Here is a 15,887-nt window from a genome sequence, read left to right as displayed (position 1 = left end):
ACCCGTTATAAAGGGGGGGCTACACTGTATTAAAATTAGTAAAAAATCATATTATCCTCTTTGTTTATTTTTCGAATGGAAATTATTTCTTCTTAATTCTATTTAAAAAAAAAAACATTTGAATATACTACATTTATTTAAATGGGGAGTAAATGTTTCATCTACTATTATAAGAATAAAAAGGCTTATTACTCCTATCGATATAAAAGTTATAATTCTGGTTATATGTGTAAATTCCAATTAACGAAATTAATACTACTAAAACACATTAAATAATAGTTATTACTATATAAAAAAGCCATGAAAATGGAATGTAAATATTGATTTGACATATTTCAAATTACCGTTATTTGTAAGCAATTCCGAAACTACTGGACTGATACATTAGTTTTATACAAGACAGAATGCATTTAGCAATATTAGGTAAAAGACGAAAATTTAACTTTCCCATCCTTGTTTCTCATCCCACCCCAAATAGTATAGTTCCTTATACCTTAATAAATGGAACAGTTATTTCCCAATTAAAAACACATTTGTCTGTAACATTAATGCTTCACTTAAAAACAAATTAATTTTTTTTTATAAATGTTTTAAACTATTAAAATATAAATCTTTTATAAAGGAAATGATTCTCTCATATTTCTATCTAGTGATTTTGAGAGGTCGCTAGTATTTTAATGATATCTAAATTCTATAAAGACTAGCTTTAAATCTTATATGAAAATTAACTTATTCAATGTACCGGGCCGGAAGGGCCAACTTCAGGTAGCTGAACTCGTTTCAGCTAGCCCGGCTTATATTTGAATGAGATTTACAAGGGAGGAGTTTGGGTGCTCAATTATTACTGAACTATTTAGGTAAGGGTTTATGGTTCGTATTACTTTGTAATAATTGTCTAAACGGTGAAGGTTAGGTATCTAATAAGGGCAGAAATTAATGGCGGTGCATAACACCAAAATGTTTACTACTATGTTACTTTTCAAATGTTAAACTTTTTAGGGGTGACGTTGTGGGGTAAACCAACCAACTCCTAAATGACATTCTGTGACAGATATCTCGTTATTCATTAATATTTGTATTGTTTGGATTGTCCGGTAGATGGAATATTACCTAATGCTTTTAGGTGCTATTACCACGGATATTTTCACTTAAAAGTTATGCCTTTTGTTGAAAAATATTACGATTTTAGTTTTATTTCAATTGTCATTTATTAAGTTCGAATTTCTTATAAGTAATGTTTTGTTCTGGATCTTGGTTTTCATATGAATCTCCATAATTATTGTTATATAATGTTGATTTTATGGCCTATATAACAGCTGATGTAATAATGGCTGGAGACGGCTTGAATGGGTAATGAAGAAAAACTTTAATATAAGTTTAACATAACAGCAAATGTACAACGTTTCGACAAGGTTTTGTCATCATCAGGTACCATACAAAACCTTGTCCGTTTGCTGTTATCTTAAACTTATATTAAAGTTTTTCTTCATTACCCATTCAAGCCGTCTCCAGCCATTATTAGTCTCAAAGTGGGTTCCTCGTCATCGAAACTGATGTAATTTATAGTACTCAATATAGTTTATTTATTTATTTTGTATTTACGGTCAAAGAATGAAACGTAAACAAGACTTCTTTTTCATGTTATGAATTTTTCTTACCCAACCAATTTTTAGGAATTATCTCGTCCATAACAAGTAGAACTTTTTATGCAAGCATTTTCAACTTCAGTTTTTAAAGGAATTTCAGAGAAAATCATAACTTTTTAAAGTTCGTATTTCCGCGTTTGGTGTTCAGACTTCTTTCAGTTTTTTTATTGGTTGTAAAAGTCGCCCAGTGCTCTGGATATTGGTCACTTCGAGAAATGTTAGCATCTGGTTTCTAAATGAAATCAATTAATTTATGTGACTGGAAAATACAGTTTAATCCCACCTCAAAGTTCAAAAATAAAACAATATAAAAAAGTTTTATTTAGTGGGGACTCCGCGGCTTTAAAAACGGTAAAAAATAAAAGCCAGAGTACTGCTAAGTACATTTATTGTTCATTAATCTAAATATGTACTACCGGCAATAAATGTTGAAGCTAGTAATAATGCCTTAGTCTTAACACTACTAATATATTGTAGACTTTCTCACAGAGCCACGCGAGTAATATCAGCACTAGCTGTCCCTGCTTTATAATTGATAGACTAGAGGGAATACGGCTAGTCAACATCATCCATCGCCAACTTTTTAGACCAAACTGTGGGATTTGACCGTCACTCTTATAACACATGAACTACCCCAAAATGAGAAGAACGGAACCTCAGATCCACAGTCCAGACGCTGACCACTGCAACCCCCGTCTACTTGACAGTAAAAATACTTAGAGGCTTATATATATTTATAAAATAATGAAAACAGGACATTGTCTATATCTTACTATCTGTTGCAATAATTATGGAATAACGTTTTACTGGACGACGCTTAAAGAAGTCTGTGTAACCAACCAAATTAAAGCAAAGCAACCCGCGATATGATAAAGCACAAGCTTTATTATCTATTTTCTTTACAAAGCGTGGGAAGTCAGCAATCCAGATTAGAAAAAAAAATAAATTAAAAAAATCGACAACAAGCAAGATAAACAATTCAAGTAACATGCTCAGTGAATATGGCCTTCTACACATGGCTAAACGAGATTTTCGTCAAATGAAAGGAATTTTACTCGTCGAATGGAAACACTTTCATCCCAAGAGTTCTACATACAATTGTCCTCAACAGAAATATCTGAATTTGTGCTACATATAACCTTTATTACCGTGCATTAGGATTTAAAAAAAAAAGGCTCTTTTTTTTTTTTGGCTAGTTTCTTGGAAATTATGGTCACATTTGTTTTAAAATACAATCGATAAGACATTAAGTTAAATCAATACAATTTTCAAATCACAAATTATAAGCGTTCTCCAATCCGACTTGTGCTAAACCTTTTTACGTAAATATAACATTTGAAACATTATAAAAAAAAATGGCAACATTGAAACCAAAATTCTAAGAACCAAAACGCTTTTTTAACTGCTACTCAAACATTACATTTGAAGCATAAAAACACCAGTGATAAAACAAACAACAGCATAGCGTCTGACGCATGCGTTATAACAGACTAATATACAAGCTAAACCACAAAACTATTGTTTGCACGTAATAATATATATAACAGTTTTCGCTAATAATTGTAGTTTTCAGCGAAGTGTTGCGGGAATTTTTTTTTAAGTTACTGGTTTCTGAAACAAACAAACACGAAATACAACAATGAAAATGCAATCAATATTATTTATCACCATCAACAGAAACCAAGAAAAAAACAAACAAACAAACTAAATATAAACGAAAACAAAGTTCTTAAGACCAATGATCGTGATACCGTATATCACAGACTGTAATTAGATATTGGTTTTTCTATTTACACGTCTAATAATATCGTTGTTCACACAAATCGCTTCTCCATTATTCATTCAGTTCAGAACTTTGAACTTCAATATTATACAGACACGAAGGACAACTACCACACAAAAATGCTCGTTTTATTTGATGCGCGGCTGGCTTTCTCCGCTGTGCCCACCACAGGGATCGAACCCCAAGTTATAGCGTTATTAAAGTTTTGTGGTTAGTTTGTATAGGTCACGGGCTAATATAATATTTTACATGGTATTACCATGTTTCAGAACGTGAAGAACAAATAACAGAAGCGCTCAGTAAAACAGGAGTGACTACACAAGGGTCTTGCTTTTTTCTTGTGATAAGAACCGCTTAAAACTACAAGTTCAACGCTTTTCACAAAATAAAATATGATTACCTTTAAAAGTAAGTTAAGGTAACATGAACAAAGCTTATATATATATATATATATATATAAGGAAAACGTTCTACTCGAATCATCAATAAACCAAATCATCCGAGATGCAAAAAAGAAAACCTGCTAGTTTCTTTCCTTAATACATAAAAACACATAACTGGAAAAGATCACTTAGTTAGTACGAAGATTCTTCTTTAAATGGTATTATAGTACAATTTCAACATGCCCGAGGATGGCACGAGCTCTAGAAGACACGTGTTGCTGAAACACGAGCAAATTCTGACATAAAAACTTGTCAAGTTTTAGCTGTTGCAATGATCCGGTTATGTTTCTAGGAAGTTCATCTCGTGTATATTTATGTAGTTATACACACTTTAAACGGGTTTTATAGATTATTTAAGTTCAACGTGGATCATACGAAAACAGACCTAGGAACTCGTGTTAGCCACTGCTTTAAATAGTTGCAACATTACAACCTGACTACAGGGAAGAGTCGTTCATACCTCACTATTTTGAAAATCGTCAAGATTTATGGTAACTAGTGCCATCTATCGTATTTTAAGACAAGTATGAAATAAATTGTAATTAAATAATTTAATCATTTCTTTCTTAAAATATCATGATTGGTTTATCTACAGGTTTTAAAGGTAATGCAAAACTTGAGTGAGAGTGGACCTTCAAAACGTTGAAACTCTATAAACACGTGCAATCATGAGTTACAATTAGCAGGTTTGTATAACTGGGGACAAAGTTTGTGAACCAAAACAAGGAATATACAGTGGTGAGATCAGTAAAAAGCTGCCACGCACACCCTTGAGAAGATATTCTATAGAAACTACTGTGATTTGCTTAACATCAAAAGTACATGGGCTAACAATTAGTAACGTTAGCATGAGCTGCAGGAACCATTCAGCACCTTAAAATTCTTACCATAGTTTTATAACACTAGTAGTAATAATATATGTAATCCAGCTAGTCAACAATATACTGTTTCTACACTAATAACCTACTATGTGAATGAATCAACAATACCTCAGACTTTAACAATGATATTATATTACTGATGATAATTTGTGCCCACAACACATCCATTCAGACAGTTGCAAGCTTTACAAGATCAATCACCTTTCTTAAATTAAAAAAATACCCTTGAAAAAAAAAAAAACAGGGAGACCTTGCCTTTGGACACTATCAGAGTTCAGAGGAATGAAGAATATTATGTATAAAATAAAAAAAAAAAAAAAAAAAAAAAAAAAAGGAAAAAGGCTTTCGAAGTAGGTTTACATTAGAAGTTTTAAAAACTAAAACAATAAATTCTAATGAACTATTTTCGTTCAGCATTGCTACTCAGTTTGTACACACGTTACAATATGGTCACTCGGTAAGAGCTATGAACCTTCACTGTCAATCCCCCCCCGACTCCAAATTTACCTTCATCTTTTATGATTATTATTTGTAAAATATGGTTGATTTTGAAACAGCTCCTAGACCAAAATGTTACTCTATGTTTGTGTTGGTTATAAAAGAGAAGTGTGGATGATAAGTGGTGTGTGAATTTGATAAACAAAGCTTGTCAAATTATTATCCAATAGAGAATCTGATATCAAGGCCTTTTTTTTTTAAACTAACGGCCTTTCTAACTTTGATATTAAAGTGAAATTAAAACTGACAAGGTATTCCTGTATTAACGCCCTTACGTTTCAAGTTTCATAGATTTTAGTAACATTTAACCGACAACTCAAATAAATAAAGTAAATTTCTACCACATGATGTTCATCTAACTTGATTTTTTTCAAGTCAACACAACTTTCCAAGTGATACTTCTTGGACTGAGGTTTATGTACAAAATTAGTATCACGAAGACAACTACAAAAAAAAAAAAAACAGCATTACAATTAAAAAACTTTGTGAAAGGATTTAACTTTTAAATACTTTCAAACCAGTGCATAAAATAGAAGTTACAGCCTACAATAACAGGAAGAATACCAAACATTTAGCTAATTACTGCTACAATAAGATTGTCCTAAGAATATACATCATACAGATGGAAGGACTACAACATTTAAACCGATTACTCTGAAGGTTGGTTGGTTACTGCTACAATAAGACTGTCCTATGAATATATGCTATTAGGCTAATTATTCCTAAGCTTCGTATCGTAGTAAATAGCCAAAGAAACGTTGAACGTACGGATTCTAATACTACATACAGTCATCAATTATAATGTTTGACTGAAATTTTAACCAATAAATAATTTTCTAATACTAAAAGAAATTATTCTCATAAAATAGAATTTTGACTTCAAAAGTACAAGAGTCGATTGAAACATAAGGGATATTTGATATTCATGCATATTGTACAAACTTTATCATCAGCTAAACTTAAGATTTAGGTTTAAAATGACAATTTCTGACTACAGAGACTAATCCAGATATTCCCCTGTAGAGTAAAACATTAGTTTCTAAATCACAAGACCATGAATGTCTTCCAATAACATTTTAAAATTTAAGAAAACATTTCAGATTTTTCAATACACCTTTTCCATTACTTACAGCAGTAAATTACAAAGGAAAACCACTTGTAACATTAACGTGTTTTCTAAGATACTATATTTCTGAAATACATACCACAATTACTTATTGGAATATTACTGTTTCTGGTTTCTGAACATAGTTTTTGTCTACAATCAAAAAACTAACCTAGAACTTTTTCAAAGAATATACAAGGTGTTAATCTGATAATAGTTAGCATGTATGTTAATTAGAATTCAAACCTTAAAAATCAATTTTGATAAAATAAAAGCTCAATTCGGAGAAAACACAAAACCTTAAACTAGTGATAGGTTATCTGAATAAGATAAATTGTTTGAACCCTAGTTCACCTGCAGACAGTTTCACTACCATATTATACTGTGGCAATAATAGACTCCAATAGACTTAAATGAAAAACAAATTAAATTAAAAACAATACTTGAATGGTGTTTGTAAAATGTAAACAATTGCACCAAATAAGTTCCAGTCCAAAAAATGTGGATAGTATCAGATCATACTTCAGCCTTGTGTATATTTTGTGGATAGTATCAGATCATACTTCAACCTTGTGTATAGTATCGGATCATACTTCAGCCTTGTGTATATTTTGTGTATAGTATCAGATCATACTTCAGCCTTGTGTATATTTTGTGGATGGTATCGGCTCATACTTCAGCCTTGTGTATAGTATCAGATCATACTTCAGCCTTGTGTATATTTTGTGGATAGTATCGGATCATACTTCAGCCTTGTGTATATTTTGTGTATAGTATCGGATCATACTTCAGCCTTGTGTATATTTTGTGGATGGTATCGGATCATACTTCAGCCTTGTGTATATTTTGTGGATGGTATCGGATCATACTTCAGCCTTGTGTATATTTTGTGGATGGTATCGGATCATACCTCAGCCTTGTGTATATTTTGTGGATGGTATCGGATCATACCTCAGCCTTGTGTATATTTTGTGGATGGTATCGGATCATACCTCAGCCTTGTGTATATTTTGTGGATGGTATCGGCTCATACTTCAGCCTTGTGTATATTTTGTGGATGGTATCGGCTCATACTTCAGCCTTGTGTATATTTTGTGGATGGTATCGGCTCATGCTTCAGCCTTGTGTATATTTTGTGGATAGTATCAGATCATGCTTCAGCCTTGTGTATATTTTGTGGATGGTATCGGATCATATTTCAGCCTTGTGTATATTTTGTGGATGGTATCGGATCATATTTCAGCCTTGTGTATATTTTGTGGATGGTATCGGATCATGCTTCAGCCTTGTGTATATTTTGTGGATGGTATCGGTTCATACTTCAGCCTTGTGTATAGTATCAGATCATACTTCAGCCTTGTGTATATTTTGTGGATAGTATCAGATCATACTTCAGCCTTGTGTATATTTTGTGGATAGTATCGGCTCATACTTCAGCCTTGTGTATATTATCGGATCATACTTCAGCCTTGTGTATATTTTGTGGATAGTATCGGATCATACTTCAGCCTTGTGTATATTATCGGATCATGCTTCAGCCTTGTGTATATTATTGGATCATACTTCAGCCTTGTGTATATTTTGTGGATAGTATCGGATCATACTTCAGCCTTGTGTATATTATCAGATCATGCTTCAGCCTTGTGTATATTTTGTGGATAGTATCGGACTGAATAGGCATTTTTCTTTACTACTGAAGTACTTACAGAGTTTATTCCAACTTCTATACTGATAAAGATTTCATTTCTTGTATAGATTACTTTGCTCATTTAATCAATTTGATTCCACCTCAACTCAAGAAAGATAAAGATGTCAATTTCTTTTGTAGTTTGATCCTTCGAGTAGTGATATATCATTACAGTATTATTTCGGGGGGGTTCTCCCTAATGTATATATCTTACTTGTTAGTGTGCGATAGTGAACTAAAATACATGCTAGCCGATACATACACACGAAACTAAATACTAATACGAACAAAACTGGAACTAGAATAATTATAATGATGTAAAAAGGTAAGGTTGCACGTCAAAGTTTGTCACCTACGCTTGTGTATCATTTAATATATATATATAATCCCTTTTATCTCATTTGTGCTACTAATTCCTCCACTTTGAATTTTTTTGTACGAAGTTACCTCGACAGTTATCTTTCTCTGCTCACTTAATTTCTACGAATATTTAAAGATTACTTATGATTTTAATGACTCAAAAACTTAAAAAATGTTTTGCAAACTTCTCGTAGAAGAGAACATAATGGATAATAATAATATTAATAATAATAAAAAAAATATATATAAATTTTTTAAAATTCAAAAACATTTTAGTATGTGCCACATTTGATTAAGAATAATGAAAAAAAAAAGTTTTTGATTTTGTAAAAAAAAGATAACTTTTGAATAATGTGCTGCCCTGAAAGATTAAATCTACAGGTATATATAATAGGTGAAATCTTACGAATGTTTATATTAATTATTAGTAACTAACAATCTGAACCAAACGCATAATCTCTTAAACTCTAGTAATGGCAAGACATTTAGGAATAATACTCTTGTGCTTCAATACATGATTGTATGCTGACTTCCGTTAAAACGAAAACTGCACGTCAACCAAAACTATGTTTATAACTATAGATAAAAACACAAATAATTACGTCAGAGTTGTTTATGTCATGATTTTTAGTTTTAGTGTATAATAATCTTAGTTGATAATAAAGAACAAAATATATTTAACCTTCCAACCTTTTCTTTGGAAAAAAACAAACTAACAAAACAGATTTAGGATGGAGTGGAACGTTTTTTTTTTTCTCAACAAAATCAAAAACATTTTTTTCACTGTCTGAACTATTTTTTTCTCTGAATGTTTATCATTCAGCAAACTTAAACTTTCATACAAACTTAACATTAATTGACTAAAAAAAAATTGTTTTTTCAATCTCCAATTCCTTCAGAAGGAACCAACAATGAAAAATTGCATCATTAGAACACTCTGTATATACAAATAAACAATAAAGCTGGCACCACCTTCCAAACATACAGGTACTTGTGCAAAATTTACAACAGGCTAAGTGTTGAGGTGCCAGTTACTGCTACAGCAGGCTAAGTGTTGCTGTGCCAGTTACTGCTACAACAGGCTAAGTGTTGAGATACCAGTTACTGCTACAACAGGCTAAGTGTTGCTGTGCCAGCTACTGCTACAACAGGCTAAGTGTTGCTGTGCCAGTACTGCTACAACAGGCTAAGTGTTGCTGTGCCAGTTACTGCTACAGCAGGCTAAGTGTTGCTGTGCCAGTTACTGCTACAGCAGGCTAAGTGTTGCTGTGCCAGTTACTGCTACAGCAGGCTAAGTGTTGCTGTGCCAGTTACTGCTACAACAGGCTAAGTGTTGCTGTGCCAGTTACTGCTACAGCAGGCTAAGTGTTGAGGTGCCAGCTACTGCTACTTTGTAAAGAAATCTTTTAACAAACAGCACCACTTTAAAGTTACTCGAGGAACCTTCATTTTCAAAATTGAAGTGAACAGGCCATAATCTCGTCTAACAGCTGCCGTGTTCAACAAAAAGGATTATATAATAAGTACAGAATACAAATGCTTGTTTCACAAACACACTAAAATGTTCCATTATGTACACGCATACGCAGATTGAGTACCCAGGACTCGAAAACAATTTTCCTGGCCGCTGACAAAACATTATTGTAGCATTTTATTTCCACACTTTTGTTGTTGTTAATTATTTTAAACTACGGTTTAATAAATGGGCTGAATTATCAACTAACAAAAAAAATGCCAGTGACCCTTTATGGTCAGTGGCTACATACCAGAACCCACTGGCTTTTCGCCAGCTTTCCACCCCTAATTTCGAGCCCTGCCGATACTTATTTAAAAATAGTCTTATTCCCTCTCACCGGTTTCCAAAATCACCACTCTTGTTGCAGCGACCAAACAGTTCCAGTCACTGAAGCCTAGAGTAGGAGTCGGGGTGATACGTATACCACGTCATCTTTATGCTCCAGTCTTGTTGCATTATCACAGTTCAAACAAAAGCACCACTACCTGCATCCTTTAAGATTTCCTAACAATGAAACATACAAAACCATTCCGTATCAAATGACTGTACAGGGTCACAAGTTGTGACAGTAAACGTTTCATTATTACGATTAAGAGAGTTTACAAAGAACAAAGTCCTGATGTATAGAGATGAAAAAAACAAACTTCCAAATGGAAAAGTACACTGTGTATAGTTCACTTTTCTCGGAATGCTATCACCTTGAGTAAGATGAACTAACTAGAAAAATTCTAAACTCTGGTAAATTTGATTGTGACATATCTAGGTTATGTTCGTATATACTCTCGTTTCAAGTTAACTTTTTGTCACTAAAAACGCTTAGATTAAATTGTCCTTTGATCAAAGGATGAATTTGAATTCTCCACTACGCACTTGAATCATCTATTTTAGAAACCACTGACATATTAACTAGCATCTTTACTACAAAATGTTGCGAAGTTAGTTCTCTCAATCGAGCAACTGGGAAAAGTCGGGGCTAGTTGATGAGTGAAAATGGTCGTCCGACATGTGATGGCCTGATAATCCAGGAGCGCTGGTGTTATGTTTATCATCAGAAAGAGGACTTCCTAACGTATGATGAGCCATTGCATTTGAGCTGAGAAGAGCAAGACGTGAAAGAGGAGTGGGGTGTTGAGAGATGGGACTGTAGGAACTCATAGATGACGGGGCTTGAAAGCTACTATAATGTCTCTGGTAGCCATGAGAGAGCCACCTTGGGGAATGAGCCAGTGGAGCTGGAACTGGGGTGGGCGGAGCAGAGTAGAAGGGCCGACTCTCTTGTTCAGAGAACTGCAGCTGACCAGGAGTGCCACAAGGGGATGGGCTTTTTCCATGACCCATCTGAGAATTGTTGACAGGGGGACTATGCATCATGGGGTGGATCATACATTCTGAATGGGGTGCAAGAGTTGGAGATGGCTGGTGGGGATATACTGATGATGATGGGTGACTCAACATGCTGGGGGGTGATGGGCTAGAAACAGATGATGGCTGAGTAGATGAGGGTGTTCTATGGATCCCTCCTAAGGAGGAGTTTGCAGATACCTGAGGAAGAGGAGAGCTGCGAGAAGGAACTGATTGGGAATGTGATTCTGGTGCTGCTTTTGGAACATTTTGAAAGGGGCTAGGAGTAGGCCTTGGTGGGGCATTTTGAGTTTGAGAGGATTTGCCAAGATTAATAGGGTTAAGAGAGGGAGAATGGGTTTGTGGAGACCCATGAGCAGGTGGAGCTGGAGAGGAGTCATGAAGTGAAAAAGATGAAAACTGGTTTATGTTGGATCTGGAGCCCTGAAGCATTGGACGCGGTCCAATGGGGCAGGAACGTGAACCACCTCGAGAACCATAACGACGAGAAGGCAGCTGACCAGTGTGACGCTGCATGTGAGTTTTCAAGTTTCCTTTTTGTGAAAAGGTTTTGCCACACATAGTGCAAGGGAAACGATCATCCTTGTTATGGGTTCTCACATGAGTGTGCATATTTCCACGCTGAGAAAAACATTTCCCACAAACTCCACACGCAAATGGCTTTTCTTTGGTATGCACACTCCGTATGTGTGTCTTAAGGTTTCCCTTCTGGGTAAAGCGTTTATCACAGGAATCACACGAGAATTCCTTCTCTCCTGTGTGAATCTTCATGTGTGTATCAACATTGCCTTTTTGAGTAAAGCTTTTACCACAAACCTGGCAGGAGTAAGGTTTCTCTCCTGTGTGAATCATCATGTGAGTCTTTAGATTACCCTTCTGAGTGAAGTACTTGTGACAAACGGGACACATAAACTGCTTGGTTGGTGCTGGCCGAGGCCGACGGGGGTGATGTTGGCTCATTTGGGAGTCAACATGGTTTGCCTGACATCTTTCAGGCATGGAAGGTGGTGGTGGTGGTGGAGGAGGAGGAGGAGGAAGAAGAGCAAGAGGAGCCTGCTGGGGATGGCTGGAGCTCTGTGCAGTCAAAGTGGGAGATTGTGATGTTGGTGGCACCTGTTTACGGTCAGGTGGAGCACTGAGTGGTCGGCTGATACTAGGATGAGTAGACATGTTGCAGGAGCTGCTACTACTGCAGGCTCCGTCGGACTTCAGACTGCTGTAAAGAGAGAAATACTGCTGGCAAACCTCACATGGGTAGGGTTTATCCTTAGCATCTGGGTGGGGGCACTTTTGTGAATGCTCATTGAATGATGACATTTTTTCTATGTAGCTAGATGCTGCAGCTAACTGAGAAATGCCTGTTCCAAAATGAAGGGGGTTCTTCTTAAGAAAGAGGTCAGTTAAACTGGCCTGGTATCCAGGAGGCCAACTTTTGTGACTAAGAGATGTTGGAGTCACCCAAGGATATGTACTATTCTGCATGGTACTGGTTGGAGGGTTGCTGTTCATGAAATCCAGGATTTTTGAAAATTATAGAAGGTTACTATGTGATGGTAAATGAATGGCAAATCTTCAGGTTTGTTCTGTGGTCCTGCCAGTCTTTAAGATATTGTGAGCTGCATTTGTTTTATGGTTTACTGACATCCAATCATCCAACATGGTCAAGGTCGTAACCTGAAAAAAAGTCCATAAAACTTTTGTCACAAAAAGAAAATGTAGATTTTAATGTATAACATTATAAATACAATTATTTGTCTTCCTATTATTGTACACCATATTATTGCATAACTAGAGGTTACACTATTATTTAACACTAGACTACAGAACTCAAAAGCCATCATCCGCTGGGTACTTGTAACTATTCTACATCTGTGTTAAGTTCCTTCTAGAAAACTAATAACATAATTTTGAATTACGAAGGCTTGTTCCAAATCTTCTGTTAAAACGACTAATCTTGAACTTATTCTTACTTTATTCTTTGCCATTAATTAAATATTCTTTGCTTTTCCAACATTGAAAATGCATTTCCAATAGATACTCACCTACCCTCACATCTACCTTTTTCTGATTCTGTGTTGCCCTCTATATACAAACTTTTTTTTTTTTGCTCACCACTAATATCACATTTCCACATGATAGTGCGCACTGTTACGTGCAAATAGTGTGCAACAACCTTCCAACCAACAGAAGTGCAACCCTGCCTTCTGTTGCTGCTGGTTCCCTCTATGCTTATTGTTCAATCATTACTTTGAGGTTAAGCAAGAAAATAAGATGCACCAGAAGTGGTATGTATCAGAAATCCATTTTCAGTGTTGGAAAATGATATATTTTTTTCTATACATAACCTCCTTCTCACACCTAGCTCGAAATCCATGTTGAAGTGGGGGAGGGACCAGTGCAAACTTTTACTTAGATAAACCTCCTTTGGGAAGTGCTCAAAGAGAACCCATACCTTAGAACAGTATTAAGGCACACCTGTGGGAGACTGCACCTCATCTGTATCAGGGTACACTCTTTGCTTAGAAAGAAAGGGAAGTGTTGCAAGGATGGGTGAAAGATACAAGCACAGTCCGGAACTTTCATCAGGCAGGTGTTTGTAAGTGCTATAGGTGTAGTGTGGCTAGGGCGTGTAAGACCATATTGGAGGGGTCAATTCCAGTCCAAAATCAGGTGGTATCAGGAATTTTGCTTCCAGGCTACATTAGGAAGAGGGTCCTAACAATCTTCATCTCAAACCCAGTGAGACTGGATAGGAAAATAACATCTGCACTGCAACTGAGTCAGGACTTATGTTGGCTGGTTCTGTGTCATTCCAACACCAGACCACCCGGGAACCCAATTTGCAGGCACCAGTAGGATGAGGGAAAGCCAGCCAAAGGGGTTAAAATGAGGGAAGAAACAAATAGGGTGTAAGCGTAAAGAAAGAGATCAGACCAGTCCTAACTAAACATATCCTCTGTCAGTGCCAATATATGTGGAACAGGAGACCAGAATAAGGTAAGTTTAACACTGTTGTAAGTAGCAAAGCCATCAATGTGAGTAAAGCTATTGAAAAACAGGAGAATTGAGGGACCACTCTGTGGGAAATATCTGGTTGAGTCTTGAAAAACAATCCACAACAATATTCAGGGTACCCAGAACATGACAGGCCATAAGACAGACTCATAGGGAATGAACCCAAAGGAGGTCCAGGGCTTGGGAACACAGAGTGAGATTGAGTGCCACATACAACTAGACAAAAATGTTCAAAGGCCTAACAAATCACTAAGCACTCCAAAAGGCTCATTCCTCCCAATTCCATTGACCAAAAAACTCAAGAAAAGCACTCTAGCCTGTCAAGCCACCAAGTGAGATCATCATACAGGGAAGGGTAAGATGGACACGAGATCCTGAGAGACGTTCCACTAGTCATATAGAGTCCACGGTAAAAGAAGAAGAGCACAACCCAAAGGGTTACATAGAAGCCCAAGTAACCAAAAGAGAGAAGGTGAGGTTTGAGCTGTGGAAATCAAACTCTCCATGGCTGTAACTGTAACGGAAATTGAAGAACACATTCAAATGAACCAGATACTGGTTGTTTGTGAGATGAGACTTCATTCAGTTTGACTAGTTAACCTAGACAAGCTATCTCCCAAGAGAAGAGTATGGTTGGAGGAGTTCTGTTGGGAAGAAGCTAAAAGAAGTCAGTCATCTGTATAATGGTGGTATATCAATCAAAAGCCTTGAATGTGAAGGCACACACTATGCAACAAATAAAAGTGGGGCTGACCCCAGGCCAAAAGGATAAACTGACGATAAAGTCAGGATGTTGGGAAGATGGGATGTGAAGATAAACATCAAAGACATCCACCTTGGTCATCCAAAGTCCCAGAGAAAATAACCACTTGAACATTAAGAAAGTGGCTGAGACATGAAAGATTTATGATTGAATGCCAATCCCCAATTTTCTTGGGAACAACAACACACAGACAGGAATAAAATCCCAGAGAAGAGCAAGAAACCCTTTCAATAGCATCCTTGCTCAAAAAATCTGACACTGCATTGGAGAAATGCCAATGAGATATAGGAACATCTAGAGGCAAGAAGACAAGGAGGAGGAGAAGAAAAACAAAGAGTAGGGTCTTCTGATAGAACTTATGGGATCCAATGGTCAGCCATAGATGGAATCCATAGATCCACAAATTGAGATAAAAGTCCTCCCACTGTTTCTGAGTCCAGAGAACAATCACTAGCAAGATTGTTGGCACTAAAGCTTACATACAGAGAAAAAAACAGAAGGAAGCAGAGGAATGGGATGAATGAACAGGAAGTAGTGAGGATGTGGGAGAATGGGAGACAGTAATGGGAAAAGAAGGAGCTTGGGAGAGGCAGGACACAAAGGAAGACAAGGAAAAGTGTTGGTGCATGGCCTCAGCCCACAACTCTAAACAATCATCCCACAAAAAACACCTTGGTGGAGGAAAGGCACCAGACAAAGGTCCCTGATATAAGAGAGAGAGAGGTTAACATAGCTGGACAGAAAGAGTGTCCCTCCCTAACAAATCCCAGCAACAAAATAACCAAGTGAGAAGGGACAAGGAAGAAGAATGCATCAATATAGAAAAAT

General features: G+C 36.1%; 1 protein-coding gene and 1 long non-coding RNA gene across 3 annotated transcripts in view; both read right to left on the bottom strand.

Moving 5' to 3' along the window:
• Positions 1-2,513: 2,513 nt before the first annotated feature.
• LOC111083042 lies at positions 2,514-8,623 on the bottom strand. The gene is made up of 2 exons (XR_002608767.1): positions 7,707-8,623; positions 2,514-7,266 (listed from the first exon to the last, which is right to left on the bottom strand). It is a non-coding gene; the product is annotated as an uncharacterized LOC111083042 (long non-coding RNA).
• A 524-nt stretch (positions 8,624-9,147) lies between these two features.
• LOC106475035 (zinc finger protein 628-like) overlaps positions 9,148-15,887 on the bottom strand; it is a 10,496-nt gene continuing 3,756 nt past the window's right edge. Inside the window, exon 2 of one of the 2 annotated variants that reach the window (XM_022379251.1) lies at positions 9,148-12,494. In XM_022379251.1, the coding sequence (XP_022234959.1) occupies positions 10,865-12,451 (1,587 nt within the window). In that variant the 5' untranslated portion in view covers positions 12,452-12,494 and the 3' untranslated portion in view covers positions 9,148-10,864. Of the gene's footprint in view, positions 12,968-15,887 lie in introns of those variants that run through there. The other variant, XM_013935732.2, reaches the window with a different exon arrangement.

Source organism: Limulus polyphemus, unplaced genomic scaffold (genome assembly GCF_000517525.1).
Source record: "Limulus polyphemus unplaced genomic scaffold, Limulus_polyphemus-2.1.2 Scaffold7998, whole genome shotgun sequence".
NCBI classification, from domain to species: domain Eukaryota; kingdom Metazoa; phylum Arthropoda; class Merostomata; order Xiphosura; family Limulidae; genus Limulus; species Limulus polyphemus.
Note: the sequence above shows the minus strand (reverse complement) of the source record. Positions and strands in the feature narration are given on the sequence as shown.